This window comes from Ips typographus, linkage group LG15 (genome assembly GCF_016097725.1).
Source record: "Ips typographus isolate SLU linkage group LG15, UJ_Ityp_2.0, whole genome shotgun sequence".
NCBI lineage: Eukaryota > Metazoa > Arthropoda > Insecta > Coleoptera > Curculionidae > Ips > Ips typographus.
Genome location: NC_138436.1, coordinates 455257 through 475212, shown reverse-complemented (window position 1 = coordinate 475212; position 19956 = coordinate 455257). Strand labels below are relative to the sequence as shown.

Sequence of the window (19956 nt, the reverse complement as noted above, 5' to 3'; positions counted from 1 at the left end):
GAAAATGACAGTTTTAAGCACATTTTTGGAATCCTCACTAAATTTCCTATCTAATGACATAAAAAACATAAAAAAATCAAGTACAGTCAGCGAGAAAAGTGGTGTCAAAGTTTGAAAGGACAGTCAGAGACAAAATCACTCGTAAAACCCACTTGGAATGGGAAAATGACAGTTTTAAGCACATTTTTGGAATCCTCACTAAATTTCCCATCAAATGACATAAAAAACATAAAAAAAACAAGTACAGTCAGGGAGAAAAGTGGTGTCAAAGTTTAAAAGGACAGTCAGAGACAAAATCACTCGTAAAACCCACTTGGAATGGGAAAATGACAGTTTTAAGCACATTTTTGGAATCCTCACTAAATTTCCTATCAAATGACATAAAAAACATAAAAAAATCAAGTACGGTCAGCGAGAAAAGTGGTGTCAAAGTTTGAAAGGACAGTCAGAGACAAAATCACTCATAAAATCCACTTGGAATGGGAAAATGACAGTTTTAAGCACATTTTTGGAATCCTCACTAAATTTCCCATCAAATGACATAAAAAAACACTAAAAAATCAGGTACAGTCAGGGAGAAATGTGGTGTCAAAGTTTAAAAGGACAGTCAGAGACAAAATCACTCATAAAATCCACTTGGAATGGGAAAATGACAGTTTTAAGCACATTTTTGGAATCCTCACTAAATTTCCCATCAAATGACATAAAAAACACTAAAAAATCAGGTACAGTCAGTGTGTGTGATCAAAAAATTGTTAAAATTACAAAAATTTTGTCAGATTACGTAGAAAAATTGGGGAAACTTCTGTAAATCACTCAAACGAGAATAGAAAGCCACTAAAGAGGGAAAAACTAGCGAAAAACAAGGAATTTCACTTTTTTTAGTGACACTTTTCACTATTTGATGGGTTTTGCCCCTTAAACGACCACAAATTTATGGGAAAAACGACAAAAACCACCACTTTTCCACTAAAATGCTCCCAATAACCTCAAAACTGCTAAAAGTACTTACATATTTGATCCACAATTTACACAAACGACTATCATTGGTGTAACGAGGGTCATCCTCGAATTTAGCCAGACAGTGCTCCAACAGCCCCACGCAATTCCCTTCGTGTCCATTTTTGGGGTAAGTCTGTTCGATCCATCCGATGTAGTCGTAGTAGTGCTGTAAGGGGTCCTCGCCCTGGTAGGTGTGTATTAGATGCTCAAAATGACTGGAAATTATCCCAAAATTAACCTGGAAAAACCTGGAAAAGCTCGGTTTTCTCACTCTTTTTGTTGTTGCAATTGTTGTTGAATTTCCGGATCGTTTTGGGCTTGTAGAGCAATTTCCAGTTGGTGCACGTTACGGCCCTTGCGTAACGGTTGAATGTTTTCCTTGCTCAGATCGAAATCCATCCTGGAATTCCCTTGAAAAGCCCCCTTTTTCCCCCCAGACGCAAACAAAATGGAACACCCCTGTAAGGTGATTGTAGCGGGGGATTGTTTTGGGGTTTCTAGGGCTTTCAGGGGGTTAACTGGACGGCCCTTCTAGGGGACTAATAGATTATTCGACAATTTTAAGGGTGAAACTGGGGTGTTTGATTGAATTTGAGTATTTTTGGGGACCTTGTTTGATTAAACGCCGTTTTGACAGTTTACTACTGTCAACAGTGTCAATGGGCTGTCGCGCGGCGTCCGTTTTGTACGGGACCGTAATGGCGTCTGGAGGACAAACAAACACCGCAACTGTTTTGATGTAATTTTGTAAATTTAGCTTGTTTAACGACATGTCAGTGTGATTTATATTAGATTTTACTTAATTTAAAGGATAATTCACTTTACAAATTGTTAGTTCAGTTTATGTAGAATAACAGCAATAATGGCGTCTGGAGGACAACCAAACCAACGGTTTCTGCCTTTAAATCGGTTTCTAATTTTCATTTTTTTTTTTCTTGTTATTTCAATAGCGAATAGAAATATGATTTTTTAATCAGATTTACTGTTGAAAAGTCGTAATTTTGACAACATAGTCACGTGACAATTAGAAACTTTGAAATTAAAATAACATACAAATATAAATAAGTTTTTAAAGTCACGTGACCAAAATTTGCAATTTTTTTTAAGACCATGGAATTTATGTTAAAATCACGTGACCATGTTGACGAAAAATATCAAGGTCACTTATTAAACTTTTTTTTTTCAATAATTTTAAATTGACAAAAAGACAGTTTGAAAGAAGGACAGAGACAAAATCACTTGTAAAACCCACTTGGAATGGGAAAATGACAGTTTTAAGCACATTTTTGGAATCCTCACTAAATTTCCTATCCAGTGACACTAAAAAACACTAAAAAATCAGGTACAGTCAGGGAGAAAAGTGGTGTCAAAGTTTGAAAGGACAATCAGGGACAAAATTACTTGTAAAACCCACTTGCAATGGGAAAATGACCGTTTGAAGCACATTTTTGGAATCCTCACTAAATTTCCTATCCAGTGACACTAAAAAACACAAAAAAATCAAGTACAGTCAGGAAGAAAAGCGGTGTCAAAATTTAAATTGACAGAAACACAGTTTGAAAAGACAGTCACAGACAAAATCACTTGTAAAACCCACTTGGAATTGGAAAATGACAGTTTTAAGCACATTTTTGGAATCCTCACTAAACTTCCTATCAAATGACATAAAAAATACTAATAAATCAAGTACAGTCAAGGAGAAAAATGGTGTCAAAGTTTAAATTGACAGAAAAACAGTTTGAAAGGACAGTTAGGGACAAAACCACTTGTAAAACCCACTTGGAGTGTGAAAATGACAGTTTTAAGCACATTTTTGAAATCCTCACTAAATTTCCTACCAAATGACATAAAGAATACAAAAAAGTGAGGTACAGTCAGAGAGACAAGCAATGTCAAAGTTTAAATTCACAGAAACACAGTTTGAAACAATAGTCAGAGACAAAATCACTCATAAAATCCACTTGGAATGGAAAAATGACAGTTTAAAGCACATTTTTGGAATCCTCATTAAATTTCCTATCAAATGACATAAAAAAACACTAAAAAATCAGGTACAGTCAGAAAGAAAAGGAGTGTCAAAGTTTAAATTGACAGAAACACAATTTGAAAGGACAGTCAGGGACAAAATCACTTGTAAAACCCACTTGGAATGGGAAAATGACAGTTTTAAGCACATTTTTGGAATCCTCACTAAATTTTCTATCTAATAACCTAAAAAAACACTACGAAATTTGGTACAGTCAGGGAGAAAAATGGTGTCAAAGTTTAAATTGACAGAAACACAGTTTGAAAGGACAGTCAGGGACAAAATCACTTGTGAAACCAACTTGGAACAGGAAAATGACAGTTTTAAGCACATTTTTAAATTCCTCACTAAATTTCCAATCTATTGACATAAAAAACACTAAAAAATCAAGTACAGTCAGAGAGAAAAGCGGTGTCAAAGTTTAAATTAACAGAAAAACAGTTTAAAATGACAGTCAGGGACAAAACCGCATATAAAATCAACTTGGAATGGGAAAATGACAGTTTTAAGTACATTTTTGAAATCCTCACTAAATTTCCTATCCAATGACATGAAAAATACAAAAAAATCAAGTACAGTCAGGGAGAAAAGTGGTGTCAAAGTTTAAATTGACAGAAACACAGTTTGAAAGGACAGTCAGAGACAAAATCACTTGTAAAACCCACTTGGAAAGGGAAAATGACAGTTTTAAGCACATTTTTGGAATCCTCACTAAATTTCCTATCAAATGACATAAAAAACATTAAAAACTAAGGTACAGTCAGAAAGAAAAAGAGTGTCAAAGTTTAAATTGACAGAAACACATTTTGCAAGAACAATCAGGGACAAAATCACTTATCAAACCCACTTGGAATGGAAAAATGACAGTTTTAAGCACATTTTTGGAATCCTCACTAAATTTCCTATCTAATAACCTAAAAAAACACTAAAAAATCTGGTACAGTCATGGAGAAAAGCGGTGTCAAAGTTTAAATTGACAAAAAGACAGTTTGAAAGGACATTCAGAGACAAAATGGCTTGTAAAACCCACTTGGAATGGGAAAATGACAGTTTTAATCACATTTTTGGAATCCTCACTAAATTTCCTATCAAATGACATAAAAAACACTAAAAAATCAGGTACAGTCAGAGAGAAAAATGGTGTCAAAGTTTAAATTAACAGAAAAACAGTTTGAAAGGATAGTCAGGGACAAAATCGCTTGTAAAACTCACTTGGAATGGGAAAATGACAGTTTTAAGCACATTTTTGGAATCCTCACTAAATTTCCTATCAAATGACATAAAAAACACTAAAAAATCAGGTACAGTCAGGGAGAAAAAATGGTGTTTTTGATTGAATTGGCTTATTTTTGGGGACCCTTTTTGATTAAACGCCGTTTTGACAGTTTACTACTGTCAACAGTGTCAACGGGCTGTCGCTCGGCGTCCGTTTTGTACGGGACCGTAATGGCGTCTGGAGGACAAACAAACACCGCAACTGTTTTGATGTAATTTTGTAAATTTAGCTTGTTTAACGACATGTCAGTGTGATATATAATAGATTATTAGATACTTAACTTGATTGATTAACTGGTTTGGCCGCTAGAGGGCGTCAAAATGACGCAAGTTACTCTAGAGTGGATTTTTGACAGTTTGAGCTTGAATAACACGCTTAATTGACACTTGACGTCAAAATGTCACTGAAGCAAAAAGATAGTTCACAGTGAGAGCTTTCCAAAAATGTTACTACTTAACTTGATTGGTTAAGTGGTTTGGCCACTAGAGGGCGTCAAAATGACGCAAGTCACTCTAAAGTGGGTTCTTGACAATTTTGTTCCAAAAATGTTCCAAAATGTCTAAAAATGTTGAAAAAGACTTTAAATTGTTCCTGAATGTCTAAAAATGTTACCGAAAGTTAAGAAATGTTGCAAAAACATAAAAATGTTGAATAAGATCTGAAAATGTTCCAAAAAGTCTAAAAATGTTGCTAAAAGTTTAGAAATGTTGCCAAAAAACTTAAAAATGTTGATACAAATCTGAAAATGTTCCAAATTGTCTAAAAATGTTGGAAAAATTCGAAAAATGATGAAAAAAAACTAAAAATGTTCCAGAAAGTCTAAAAATATTGCAAACAATCTAGAAATATTGCAAAATGTTTAAAAATGTTCCAAAACGTCTAAAAATGTTGAAAATGTTCCAGAAAGTTTAAAAATGTTGCAAAATGTTTAGAAATGTCGCAAAAAAAAAACAAAAAATGTTGCAAAATGTCGAAAAACCTCTCAAAACTCATAGAAATGTTGCAAAAAGTCTAAAAACCTTCCAGAACATCTAAAAACATTGAAAAATACCTGAACGGGTTCCAGAAAGTCTAGAAATATTGCAAAATGTTTAAAAATGTTCCAAAACGTCTAAAAATGTTGAAAATGTTCTAGAAAGTTTAAAAATGTTGCAAAATGTTTAGAAATGTCGCAAAAAAAAAACAAAAAATGTTGCAAAATGTTTAGAAATGTCGCAAAAAAAACAAATGTTGCAAAATGTCGAAAAACCTTCCAGAACATCTAAAAACATTGAAAAAGACCTGAAAGTGTTCCAGAAAGTCAACAAATGTTCCAAAAAGTCTAAAAACGTTGCTAAAAGTTTAGAAATGTTGCAAAAAAAACTTAAAAATGTTGAACCAAATCTGAAAATGTTCCATATTGTCTAAAAATGTTGCAAAAATTCGAAAAATGACGAAAAAAAAACTAAAAATGTTCCAGAAAGTCTAAAAATGTTGTAAAAAATCTAGAAATATTGCAAAATGTCTAAAAATGTTCCAAAACGTCTAAAAATGTTGAAAATGTTCCAGAAAGTTTAAAAATGTTGCAAATGTTCAAAAAATGTTCCAAAAAGTCTAAAAACGTTGCTAAAAGTTTAGAAATGTTGCAAAAAAACTTAAAAATGTTGAAACAAGTCAGAAAATGTTCCAAATTGTCTCAAAATGTTGCAAAAGGTCTAGAAATGTTGCAAAAAGACTAAAAATGTTGCTTAAAGTTTAGGAATGTCGCAAAAAAAAAACAAAAATATTGCAAAAAGGTAAAAAAAACCAAAAATTTAATTAAACAATTTTTAACACGGTTCGATGGACCAAATTACTAATAAAAACAATAAAACACTGTAATCTTGACAAAAAGTTTAATAATCGAAACCTAACCTAAAAAAACACTTAAAAATTAGAAATTCAAAAAAAAATTAAAAACTAAACTTTTTTTTTAACTTTAGCTCAGTTCCGGTTAATTTTAACCGAAGAAAATCCCAAAAAAAACTGAACCTTAGTTTTTTTTTTTTTTTTTTTTTTCAAAAAAAAATACCGCGCATGCGCCTTCCCAATCCTTGACGCTCGTACAAAACATTAAATTTATTGACAAACTGATTTAAATCGTTACAATTTTTGGTTAGAGCGCCCAAATACGTCATCAGGCCGACGTCGTTGCATTGCTGCGGAAAAAAAAAACGACGTTAAAGTCACTTTTTCCGGTGAAATAACAAGTTTACGCGAAAATGAACGTCATCATCGGATTCCTCGTCCTCGAATTAGTCGAAAACGAGCCCAAACTCGACTTTTTACGAAAAAATTAAAATGGCCGCCGCAGGCGCCATTTTGCAATTTCCGCCATTTTGAATTGAGTTAGATGGGTCGTGTTTGTACTCGTTTTCGACTAATTTGGGGTCAGGGAATCCATTTCTGAAGTCAGTTTTGTCGTACCTTTCACTCAGTTCGAGAAACTCTATTTTGACTATTTTTTTTTAGAAATTTTCGGGTTTCTGTAGGAGTAACGCAAAAATGGACTTCACCACCGGATTCCTCGTCCTCGAATTAGTCGAAAACGAGCCCAAACTCGACTTTTTACGAAAAACTCAAAATGGCCGCCGCAGGCGCCATTTTGCAATTTCCGCCATTTTGAATTGAGTTAGATGGGTCGTGTTTGTACTCGTTTTCGACTAATTTGGGGTCAGGGAATCCATTTCTGAAGTCAGTTTTGTCGTACCTTTCACTCAGTTCGAGAAACTCCATTTTGACTATTTTTTCTTAGAAATTTTCGGGTTTCTGCAGGAGTAACGCAAAAATAAACGTCACCACCAGATTCCCCGTACCCGAATTAGTAAAAAACGAACCCAAACGCAAAAAAACCCTCTTGAGGCTCAGAAGACAGTTTGAGAAACGCTGGATGCTTCTGAGCAACTGCAAACAGTCTTAGAACTTCTGGTAACCTCCAAAACGTTCAGAAGACTGTTAAAGAAAAATTGATACCATTTTGGTGTTTCTGAGCTCTGAAAATGTTTCACAACATTTTGATGCTTCTGAGTAACTGGAAACATTCTTACATCTTCTGGTAACATTTTGAAGGATCAGAAGACAGTTGAAATGCCGCTGATACCATTTTGGTGTTTCTGAGCGGCCAAAACACTATTTGAAAATTTCTTGTGACACTCTCCAGGCTCAGAAGACAGTTTGAGAGACACTGACATTTGCTTGGTGTTTCTGAGCTACTACAAGTGATTTGAGAATTTCTGATGTTCCCAGAAAGCCTCAGAAAACATATTAAGACCCTCAGGTGGCATTTAAGTGCTTCTGAGCTTCTAAAAACAGTTTTAGAGCTTCTGATGACATTTTAATATTTTTGAGCTGCGAAAATCGTTTGAGAAACTTTTTTTAGGCTCAGAAGACAGTTTGAGAGCCTCTGATGATATTTTTGTGCTTCTGAGCAACTAAAACACTTTTGAGAACTTCTGGCGACATCAGAAGACAGTTTGAAAACTCCTGTTGCCATTTTGGTACTTCTGAGCAACTGGAAATGTTCTTACATCTTCTGGTAACATTTTCAAGGATCAGAAGACATTTTGGTGTTTCTGAGCTTTAAAAATCATTTGCAAACCTCTTGTAATACGTTCAAAACTCAGAGGACAGTTTGAGAAACACTGGTGATATTTCGGTGCTTCTGAGCTGCTGTAAAACAGTTTTCGAATATTAGTTCGATGTTTCTGAGTTGCCAAAACCGTTTCAGAACCTCTTATAACAATTTCAACGCTCAGAAGACAGTTTGAGAACCACTGATGCCATTTTAGTACATCTGAGCAACTAAAAACATTTCAGAACGTCTGATGACCATTTCCAAGCTCAGAAGACAGTTTGTGAACTGCTGATGATGTTTTTAATGATCAAAAGACAGTTTTGGAGTCACTGGTATGTCTGAGCTGCGAAAACTGTTTGCGAACCTCTTGTAATACTTTGCAATACTCAGAAGACAGTTTGAAATGATATTTTGATGTTTCTGAGCTACTACAAAGAATTTGAAAGCCGCTGGTAGCTTTTTGGTGCTTCTGAGCTACTAAAAAAAAAACTGTTTTAGAACTTCAGATACTATTTTCGTGTTTCTGAGCTGTAAACACTGTTTAAAAACAGTTTTGGTGTCGCTGATACTGTTTTTGAGTTTCTGAGTTGTCAAAAGTCGGTTGAGAACTTCAGGTAACATTTTTCAAGCTCAGAAGACAGTTTTGAATCTGCTGGTGCTTCTGAGCTACTAAAAACAGTTCAACAAAACTTTTGATCGCAATTTGATGTTTCTGAGCTACTAAAAACTGTTTTGACGGTTTTTCTTAAAGATCAGAAGACAGCGGCCATTTGCAATTTCCGCCATTTTGAATTGGGTTAGAGGGGTCAAGTTTGTACTCGTTTTCGACTAATTCAGGGTCAAGGAATCCATTTTCGCTATCAAATTGACGGTATCTTGCACCCAGTTCGAGAAACGTCAATTTGACAGTTTTTTCTTTAAAATTTCGAGTTTAGGCAAAAATAAACATCACCACTAGATTCCTCGTCCCTGAATTAGTAGAAAACGAGCCCAAACTCGGTTTTTTCGAAAAAAATCAAAATGGCCGCCAGAGGCGCCATTTTGCGATTTCCGCCATTTTGAAACGAGCTAGAGGGGTCAAGTTTGTACTCGTTTTCGACTAATTCAGGGTCAAGGAATCCATTTTTGCTGTCAAATTGACTGTATCTTGCACCCAGTTCGAGAAACGTCAATTTGACAGTTTTTTCTTTAAAATTTCGAGTTTAGCCAAAAATAAACATCACCACCAGATTCCTCGTCCCTGAATTAGTAGAAAACGAGCCCAAACTCGGTTTTTTCGAAAAAAAATCAAAATGGCCGCCAGAGGCGCCATTTTGCGATTTCCGCCATTTTGAAACGAGCTAGAGGGGTCAAGTTTGTACTCGTTTTCGACTAATTCAGGGTCAAGGAATCCATTTTTGCTGTCAAATTGACTGTATCTTGCACCCAGTTCGAGAAACGTCAATTTGACAGTTTTTTCTTTAAAATTTCGAGTTTAGCCAAAAATAAACATCACCACCAGATTCCTCGTCCCTGAATTAGTAGAAAACGAGCCCCAACTCGGTTTTTATGGAAAAAATCAAAATGGCCGCCAGAGGCGCCATTTTGCGATTTCCGCCATTTTGAAACGAGCTAGAGGGGTCAAGTTTGTACTCGTTTTCGACTAATTCAGGGTCAAGGAATCCATTTTTGCTGTCAAATTGACTGTATCTTGCACCCAGTTCGAGAAACGTCAATTTGACAGTTTTTTCTTTAAAATTTCGAGTTTAGCCAAAAATAAACATCACCACCAGATTCCTCGTCCCTGAATTAGTAGAAAACGAGCCCAAACTCGGTTTTTTCGAAAAAAATCAAAATGGCCGCCAGAGGCGCCATTTTGCGATTTCCGCCATTTTGAAACGAGCTAGAGGGGTCAAGTTTGTACTCGTTTTCGACTAATTCAGGGTCAAGGAATCCATTTTTGCTGTCAAATTGACTGTATCTTGCACCCAGTTCGAGAAACGTCAATTTGACAGTTTTTTCTTTAAAATTTCGAGTTTAGCCAAAAATAAACATCACCACCAGATTCCTCGTCCCTAAATTAGTAGAAAACGAGCCCCAACTCGGTTTTTATGGAAAAAATCAAAATGGCCGCCAGAGGCGCCATTTTGCGATTTCCGCCATTTTGAAACGAGCTAGAGGGGTCAAGTTTGTACTCGTTTTCGACTAATTCAGGGTCAAGGAATCCATTTTTGCTGTCAAATTGACTGTATCTTGCACCCAGTTCGAGAAACGTCAATTTGACAGTTTTTTCTTTAAAATTTCGAGTTTAGCCAAAAATAAACATCACCACCAGATTCCTCGTCCCTGAATTAGTAGAAAACGAGCCCAAACTCGGTTTTTATGGAAAAAATCAAAATGGCCGCCAGAGGCGCCATTTTGCGATTTCCGCCATTTTGAAACGAGCTAGAGGGGTCAAGTTTGTACTCGTTTTCGACTAATTCAGGGTCAAGGAATCCATTTTTGCTGTCAAATTGACTGTATCTTGCACCCAGTTCGAGAAACGTCAATTTGACAGTTTTTTCTTTAAAATTTCGAGTTTAGCCAAAAATAAACATCACCACCAGATTCCTCGTCCCTGAATTAGTAGAAAACGAGCCCCAACTCGGTTTTTATGGAAAAAATCAAAATGGCCGCCAGAGGCGCCATTTTGCGATTTCCGCCATTTTGAAACGAGCTAGAGGGGTCAAGTTTGTACTCGTTTTCGACTAATTCAGGGTCAAGGAATCCATTTTTGCTGTCAAATTGACTGTATCTTGCACCCAGTTCGAGAAACGTCAATTTGACAGTTTTTTCTTTAAAATTTCGAGTTTAGCCAAAAATAAACATCACCACCAGATTCCTCGTCCCTGAATTAGTAGAAAACGAGCCCCAACTCGGTTTTTATGGAAAAAATCAAAATGGCCGCCAGAGGCGCCATTTTGCGATTTCCGCCATTTTGAAACGAGCTAGAGGGGTCAAGTTTGTACTCGTTTTCGACTAATTCAGGGTCAAGGAATCCATTTTTGCTGTCAAATTGACTGTATCTTGCACCCAGTTCGAGAAACGTCAATTTGACAGTTTTTTCTTTAAAATTTCGAGTTTAGCCAAAAATAAACATCACCACCAGATTCCTCGTCCCTGAATTAGTAGAAAACGAGCCCCAACTCGGTTTTTATGGAAAAAATCAAAATGGCCGCCAGAGGCGCCATTTTGCGATTTCCGCCATTTTGAAACGAGTTAGAGGGGTCAAGTTTGTACTCGTTTTCGACTAATTCAAGGTCGGGGAATCCATTTTTGAGGTCAAATTAACTGTATCTTGCACCCAGTTGGAGAAACTTCAATTTGACAGTTTTTTCTTGAAAATTTCGAGTTTAGGCAAAAATAAACTTCACCACCAGATTCCTCGTCCCTGAATTAGTAGAAAACCAGCCCAAACTCGGTTTTTTTTGGAAAAAATCAAAATGGCCGCCAGAGGCGCCATTTTGCGATTTCCGCCATTTTGAAACGAGTTAGAGGGGTCAAGTTTGTACTCGTTTTCGACTAATTCAGGGTCGGGAAATCCATTTTTGCTGTCAAACTGACTGTATCTTGCACCCAGTTCGAGAAACTAGAATTTTCCGCGTATACTCACGTTGTAGAAGTCCTGCCGGAAGCGGGTACTTTGCACCACGGGTAAACGATGACACAGCGAGTACGCTTCGCGCAGAATCTCATGATTCGACGGCAATTGCCCGTTTTGGATCGCTTTCATGTACTCCAAAACCAATCTAACCTAAAAAAAATATGTGACATTGACAGCTGTCAAAATGTGACATTTTGTCAAAAATGAAAAATTTACATTGACATCTGTCAAAAATGACACTGACTTTTGTCAAAAAAGTCAAATTTGTAAAAAATATGAAATTTACATTTAACATCTGTCAAAAATGACATTGACATTTGTCAAAAATAACAAAAATACATTTAAATTTGTTTTAAACAAAAAAATGAAATTTACATTGACATCTGTCAAAAAGTTGGCTGACACATTCTTATAAAATGTCAAAAAAAATGACAGCTGTCAAAAATGATTTTTTTTTGCGTCACCTGTCAAACAACTAATTGACAGATTTCTATGACCTGTCAAAATGATTTTGACAGCTGTCAATGTGAAAATGACTTACGCGCGAGTGAAGCATTTTGATGGCGCTGTGCTGGGCGGTCAAATGTTCGGCGACCAACGAACTTTCGCCGGAATCGGCCGAGCACATTCGGGCCACGTGATCCACTCCGATCCGTTCCGCCTCCTCCGTGGCCAAAGTGTAGGTGAGCGGCACAAACAACATGGTCGCCTCGCCGCTCACCAGATCGATCACCGACTCGTACAGGCAAACGGGCAGATGCTGGCGAAAAATCGAAAACGAAAACTCGCTTAGTTGGCGCAAAACTGACAGCGCCACCGTCTTTTCCGGGAAATTTTAACATAAAATGACACCGAGACGACGAATTTACGTTGACAAACAAAAAAGTTGGTTTTTCTGTCGGGAAACGTCAGAAAAACGCCAAATCAGCTGGTAACTTTTTTGTTTTTCAACTTAGACCCCCCGAGTGACCACTCGTTTTTGACTAATTTGGGGTCGCTGAATCCAAATCCGCTGTCAAAATTCACCTATCTCTTAACCTGGATGAGTTAATGACAAAATAACCGTTAAAATCACATTTTTTTAGCTCTAACTCGGTTAGTTTTGTCGATAACGCAAAACTGGTTGCACCAGCGTCTTTTCCAGGAAATTTTAACATAAAATGACGGTGAGATGAACGTTCTAGCATAAATAGCAAAAAAGTTGGTTTTTAGTGTAGAAAAAACACTTTCCGCACACAACTTTATTGTCTCTCAACTTAGACCCCCCGAGTGACCACTCGTTTTTGACTAATTTGGGGTCGCTGAATCCAAATCAGCCGTCAAAATTCACCTATCTCTTAACCTGGATGAGTTCCTGACAAAATAACCGTTAAAATCACATTTTTTTAGCTCTAACTCGGTTAGTTTTGTCGATAACGCAAAACTGGTTGCACCAGCGTCTTTTCCAGGAAATTTTAGCATAAAATGACGGTGAGATGAACGCTCTAGCATAAATAGCAAAAAAGTTGGTTTTTAGTGTAGAAAAAACACTTTCCGCACACAACTTTATTGTCTCTCAACTTAGACCCCCCGAGTGACCACTCGTTTTTGACTAATTTGGGGTCGCTGAATCCAAATCAGCCGTCAAAATTCACCTATCTCTTAACCTGGATGAGTTCCTGACAAAATAACCGTTAAAATCACATTTTTTTAGCTCTAACTCGGTTAGTTTTGTCGATAACGCAAAACTGGTTGCACCAGCGTCTTTTCCAGGAAATTTTAGCATAAAATGACGGTGAGATGAACGCTCTAGCATAAATAGCAAAAAAGTTGGTTTTTAGTGTAGAAAAAACACTTTCCGCCCACAACTTTTTTGTTTCTCAACTTAGACCCCCCGAGTGACCACTCGTTTTTGACTAATTTGGGCTCGCTGATTCCAAATCCGCTGTCAAAATTAACCTATCTCTTAACCTGGATGAGTTCCTGACAAAATAACCGTTAAAATGACATTTTTTAGCTCTAACTCGGTTATTTTTGTCGATAACGCAAAACTGGTTGCACCAGCGTCTTTTCCACGAAATTTTAACATAAAATGACGGTGAGATGAACGCTCTAGCATAAATAGCAAAAAAGTTGGTTTTTAGTGTAGAAAAAACACTTTCCGCCCACAACTTTTTTGTTCCTAAACTTAGACCCCCCGAGTGACCACTCGTTTTTGACTAATTTGGGGTCGCTGATCCCAAATCAAATGTCAAAATTCGTCTATCTCTTAACCTGGATGAGTTCCTGACAAAATAACCACCGTTAAAATGACATTTTTAGCTCTAACTCAGTTAGTTTTGTAGATATCGCAAATCTGACTGCACCAGCGTGTTTTCCAGGAAATTTTAGCATAAAATGACGGTGAGATGAACGCTCTAGCATAAATAGCAAAAAAGTTGGTTTTTAGTGTAGAAAAAACACTTTCCGCACACAACTTTATTGTCTCTCAACTTAGACCCCCCGAGTGACCACTCGTTTTTGACTAATTTGGGGTCGCTGAATCCAAATCCGCTGTCAAAATTCACCTATCTCTTAACCTGGATGAGTTCCTGACAAAATAACCGTTAAAATGACATTTTTTAGCTCTAACTCGGTTATTTTTGTAGATAACGCAAAACTGGTTGCACCAGCGTCTTTTCCAGGAAATTTTAGCATAAAATGACGGTGAGATGAACGTTCTAGCATAAATAGCAAAAAAGTTGGTTTTTAGTGTAGAAAAAACACTTTCCGCCCACAACTTTTTTGTTCCTAAACTTAGACCCCCCGAGTGACCACTCGTTTTTGACTAATTTGGGGTCGCTGAATCCAAATCCGCTGTCAAAATTCACCTATCTCTTAACCTGGATGAGTTCCTGACAAAATAACCGTTAAAATGACATTTTTTAGCTCTAACTCGGTTATTTTTGTCGATAACGCAAAACTGGTTGCACCAGCGTCTTTTCCAGGAAATTTTAACATAAAATGACGGTGAGATGAACGCTCTAGCGTAAATAGCAAAAAAGTTGGTTTTTAGTGTAGAAAAAACACTTTCCGCCCACAACTTTTTTGTTCCTAAACTTAGACCCCCCGAGTGACCACTCGTTTTTGACTAATTTGGGGTCGCTGATTCCAAATCCGCTATCAAAATTCACGTATCTCTCGCCCAGGTCGATTTTTTTTGCAAAAATACCGTTAATTCAGCCAGTTTTGAAGATATCAAAAATCTGACTTCAAAAATGGATTCCTCGTCCTCGAATTAGTAGGAAACGAGCCCAAACTCGATTTTTTTGGAAAAATTCAAAATGGCCGCCCCTGGGCGCAACTATGTCAAAACTGTCAATATTAAATGTTAAATTCTGTCATTTTGCTGTTAAACTGTCAGAAATCGAGTGAAAACTGTCAATATTAGTTTTGCAGCTCAGAAACAATTTGAGAATCTTTTTTAGTTCTTTTGAGGCTCAGAAGACAGTTTGAGAACCACTGATGTTATTTTTGTGCTTCTGAGCAACTAAAGACACTTTTGAAAACTTCTGATGACATTTTATCGGATCAGAAGACAGTTTTGCAACCACTGATCCCATTATATTATTTTCGTGTTTCTGAGCTGAAAAAATCAGTGATAAAAACAGTTTTGGTGCCACTGATATTATTTCTGAGATGTCAAAAATCGTTTGAAAACCTCAGGTGACATTTTTCATGCTCAGAAGACAGTTTTAGAGCCGCTGTTGGAGTTTTGGTGCTTCTGAGCTACTAGAAAAACAATTTTAGAATTTCTGATCGCAATTTTATGTTTCTGAGTTTTAAAAAATGTTTGAAAACTTTTAGTGGCATTTTTTCTAAGATCAGAAGACAGTTTGGGAACCACTGATATATACTATTTTGGTATTTCTGAGCTGCAAGGGACGTTTTACTGTTTCTGAGCTACTAGAAACAGTTTGATAACCTCTCATATCTCTACAGTGTCTCAGACGACAGTTTGAAAGCCGCTGGTACTTCTGAGCTACTTAAAAAACAGTTTTAGAACTTCTGATCGCAATATTAACCGTCAAAATCTGTCATTTTTACTGTCAAAAATCGAATTGACATTTGCAAGATTTGATGTTGTCAACTTTTTGAAAGAAAGTGTCAAAAATGACGTCAAACGGCTTAAGGCGGCCATTTTGAATTTTTCCAAAAAAATCGAGTTTGGGCTCGTTTTCTACTAATTCGAGGACGAGGAATTCGGTAGTGATGTTAATTTTTGCGTATCTCCTGCGCAAGTCCCAGATTTACAAGAAATTTCGAACTGGGTGCAAGATACGACAAAAGTGAACGCGGGAATGAATTTGCCGTGCCCAAATTAGTCGAAAACGAGTGGTCACTCGGGGGGTCTAAGATGAGACACAAAAAAAGTTGTGTGCGGAAAGTATTTTTTCCACACTAAAAACCAACTTTTTTGCTATTTACGCTAGAGCGTTCATCTCACCGTCATTTTATGCTAAAATTTCCTGGAAAACACGCTGGTGCAGTCAGATTTGCGATATCTGCAAAACTAACTGAGTTAGACCTAAAAAATTGACGTTTCAACGGTTAATTTGTCAGGAACTCATACAGATTGAAAGATAGGTGAATTTTGACAGCTGATTTGGAATCAGCGACCCCAAATTAGTCAAAAACGAGTGGTCACTCGGGGGGTCTAAGTTGAGAAACAAAAAAGTTGTGTGCGGAAAGTGTTTTTTCCACACTAAAAACCAACTTTTTTGCTATTCACGCTAGAGCGTTCATCTCACCGTCATTTTATGCTAAAATTTCCTGGAAAAGACGATGGTGCAGTCAGATTTGCGATATCTGCAAAACTAACTGAGTTAGACCTAAAAAATTGACGTTTCAACGGTTAATTTGTCAGGAACTCATACAGATTGAAAGATAGGTGAATTTTGACAGCGGATTTGAAATCAGCGACCCCAAATTAGCCAAAAACGAGTGGTCACTCGGGGGGTCTAAGTTGAAAAACAAAAAAGTTGTGTGCGAAAAGTGTTTTTTCCACACTAAAACCCAACTTTTTTGCTATTCACTCTAGAGCGCTCATCTCACCGTCATTTTATGCTAAAATTTCCTGGAAAAGATGCTAGCGCGGTCAGTTTTGCGATATCTACAAAACTAACTGAGTTAGACCTACAAAATTGATATTTTAACGGTTAATTTGTCAGGAACTCATCCAGATTAAAAGATAGGTAAATTTTGACATTTGATTTGGAATCAGCGACCCCAAATTAGCCAAAAACGAGTGGTCACTCGGGGGGTCTAAGTTGAGAAACAAAAAAGTTGTGTGCGAAAAGTGTTTTTTCCACACTAAAACCCAACTTTTTTGCTATTCACTCTAGAGCGCTCATCTCACCGTCATTTTATGCTAAAATTTCCTGGAAAAGATGCTAGCGCGGTCAGTTTTGCGATATCTACAAAACTAACTGAGTTAGACCTACAAAATTGATATTTTAACGGTTAATTTGTCAGGAACTCATCCAGATTAAAAGATAGGTAAATTTTGACATTTGATTTGGAATCAGCGACCCCAAATTAGCCAAAAACGAGTGGTCACTCGGGGGGTCTAAGTTGAGAAACAAAAAAGTTGTGTGCGAAAAGTGTTTTTTCCACACTAAAAACCAACTTTTTTGCTATTTATGCTAGAGCGTTCATCTCACCGTCATTTTATGCTAAAATTTCCCGGAAAAGACGATGGTGCAGTCAGATTTGGGATATCTACAAAACTAACTGAGTTAGAGCTAAAAATGTCATTTTAACGGTTATTTTGTCAGGAACTCATCCAGGTTAAGAGATAGACGAATTTTGACATTTGATTTGGGATCAGCGACCCCAAATTAGTCAAAAACGAGTGGTCACTCGGGGGGTCTAAGTTGAGAAACAAAAAAGTTGTGTGCGAAAAGTGTTTTTTCCACACTAAAAACCAACTTTTTTGCTATTTATGGTAGAGCGTTCATCTCACCGTCATTTTATGCTAAAATTTCCTGGAAAACACGCTGGTGCAGTCCGTTTTGCGATATCTACAAAACTAACTGAGTTAGACCTACAAAATTGATGTTTTAACGGTTAATTTGTCAGGAACTCATCCAGATTGAAAGATAGGTGAATTTTGACATTTGATTTGGATTCAGCGACCCCAAATTAGTCGAAAACGAGGGGTCACTCGGGGGGTCTAAGTTGAGAAACAAAAAAGTTGTGTGCGGAAAGTGTTTTTTCCACACTAAAAACCAACTTTTTTGCTATTTACGCTAGAGCGTTCATCTCACCGTCATTTTATGCTAAAATTTCCTGGAAAACACGCTGGTGCAGTCCGTTTTGCGCTAGCTCCCCAACTAAGCGAGTTGGCAACGTGGCAACAGCGCAAATTTAACAAAAACCCCCGTTTCAAACGATACTCACGTCGATATTCTTGTCGTACGGATTCAGCTTGAGCATAATGGGCGATTCGTTGATTTCGCATATTTGCTTGTGCACTTTAATGTCGGAATTGTTCGGGGCCTCGCCAGTGGTGTACCAACCGATAAAGTCCATGTCGCTGAAAACTTGTTTAACTGGAAAAAATTGGAAAAAAAAAATTATGTTACGCCCCTGCGTTGACGTTGAACGTGATGACGTCACAAATTACAAACCAGTTTGACAAAGTGGAAAGTTTCCCAAAAAATCGATTTTTCTCGAACTGGATGCAAAATATCGCCAAACTAACAGCAGAAATGGATTCCCCGACCCCGAATTAGTCGAAAACGAGTACAAACTCGACCCATCTAGCTCAAATTCAAAATGGCGGAAATTGCAAAAAAATACAGCTCAGAAACATCAAATTATGAACAGAAGTTCTTAAAACAGTTTTTTCAATTGCTCAGAAGCACTAAAAAGCTACCGGAAATCTTCAAACTGTTTGTAATAGCTCAGAAAAATTAAATTACGATCAGAAGTTCTATAAAACTGTTTTTACTAGCTCAGAAACACAAAAACGATACAAGCGGCCCTAAAACTGTCTTCTGAGTTGCGAAAAGTATTACAAGAGTTTTCCCGACGGTTTTTGTAGCTCAGAAATACCAAAACAGTATCAGCATCTCCAAAACTGTCTTCTGAGCTTAAAAAATGTCATCGGAGTTTCTTAACAAAAATGCAGCTCAGAAACACGAAAATAGTATCAAAAGTCCCAAAACAATTTTTTTAGTTGCTCAGAAGCACCCAAAAGCTACCGGCAAAATTCAAACTGTTTGTAGTAGCTCAGAAAAATTAAATTCTGATCAGAAGTTCTAAAACTGTTTTTTTAGTTGCTCAGAAACACAAAAACGATACAAGCGGCCCTAAAACTGTCTTCTGAGTTGCGAAAAGTATTACAAGAGTTTTTCAAACGGTTTTGTAGCTCAGAAATACCAAAGCAGTATCAGTATCTACAAAACTGTCTTCTGAGCTTAAAAAAAGTCATCTGAGTTTCTTAAAAAAAAAATTGCAACTCAGAAACACGAAATTGGTATCAAAAGTTTTAAAACTGTTTTTTCAGTTGCTCAGAAGCACCAAAATGCTACCGGAAATCTTCAAACTGTTTGTAGTAGCTCAGAAAAATTAAATTAGGATCAGAAGTTCTAAAATTGTTTTTAAGTAGCTCAGAAGCACAAAAACGACACCAGCGACACTAAAACTGTCTTCTGAGTTATGAAAAGTATTAAAAGAGTTTTCCCGACGGTTTTTGGAGCTCAGAAATACCAAAACAGTATCAGCATCTCCAAAAGTGTCTTCTGAGCTTAAAAAAAGTCATCTGAGTTTCTTAAAAAAAAAATGCAGCTCAGAAACACGAAAATAGAATCAAAAGTCCTAAAACTGTTTTTTCAGTTGCTCAGAAGCACCGAAAAGCTACCAGCGGATCTCAAACTGTTTTCTGACACTTTGTAGAGACATCAGAAGTTGTCAAACTGTTTGCAATAGCTCAGAAATACCAAACTAGTATCAGTGGCTCAAAAATTGTTTCTGATCTTTAAAAAATGTCACTAGACGTTTTTACAGCTCAGAAACGTCAAATTGTGATCAGAAATTCTAAAACTGTTTTTTTTTAGTAGCTCAGAAGCACCAAAACGACACCAGCGGTTTTCAACCTGTTTCTGAGCTGAAAATATGTCCCTTGAGATTTTCAACGGTTTTTGGCAGCTCAGAAACTCAAAATTAGTATCAGTGACACCAAAACTGTTTTTAAGCGGTTTTTGGCTCAGAAGCTACCAGCGACTGTCAAAAAGTTTTCCAAAACCTCGTAGAGACATCAGAAGTTATCAAATTGTTTGTAGTCGCTCAGAAGCCCAAACATGACATCAGTGGCTCTCAAACTGTCTTCTGAGCCCCAAAAGAGTTAGAAAAGATTCTCAAACGGTTTTGACAGCTAAAAAATATCAAAATTGCATCAGAAGCTCCAAAACTGT

General features: G+C 36.8%; 2 protein-coding genes across 7 annotated transcripts in view; both read right to left on the bottom strand.

The window, feature by feature from the left end:
* LOC145738080 (mitotic checkpoint serine/threonine-protein kinase BUB1-like) overlaps positions 1–1662 on the bottom strand; it is a 96676-nt gene extending 95014 nt beyond the window's left edge. Inside the window, exons 1-2 of the mRNA XM_081992938.1 lie at positions 1274–1662; positions 1013–1217 (exon numbers count right to left, since the gene is read on the bottom strand). Coding sequence (XP_081849064.1) covers positions 1013–1217; positions 1274–1401 — 333 coding nt within the window. The 5' untranslated portion in view covers positions 1402–1662. The remainder of the gene's footprint in view (positions 1–1012; positions 1218–1273) is intronic.
* Positions 1663–6164: 4502 nt separating this feature from the next.
* Positions 6165–19956, bottom strand: part of CSN6 (COP9 signalosome subunit 6) — a 24580-nt gene continuing 10788 nt past the window's right edge. For all 6 annotated transcript variants that reach the window (XM_081993030.1, XM_081993033.1, XM_081993029.1 and 3 more), the window contains exons 4-7: positions 17939–18090; positions 12060–12278; positions 11528–11668; positions 6165–6481 (exon numbers count right to left, since the gene is read on the bottom strand). In XM_081993030.1, coding sequence (XP_081849156.1) covers positions 6341–6481; positions 11528–11668; positions 12060–12278; positions 17939–18090 — 653 coding nt within the window. In that variant the 3' untranslated portion in view covers positions 6165–6340. The remainder of the gene's footprint in view (positions 6482–11527; positions 11669–12059; positions 12279–17938; positions 18091–19956) is intronic.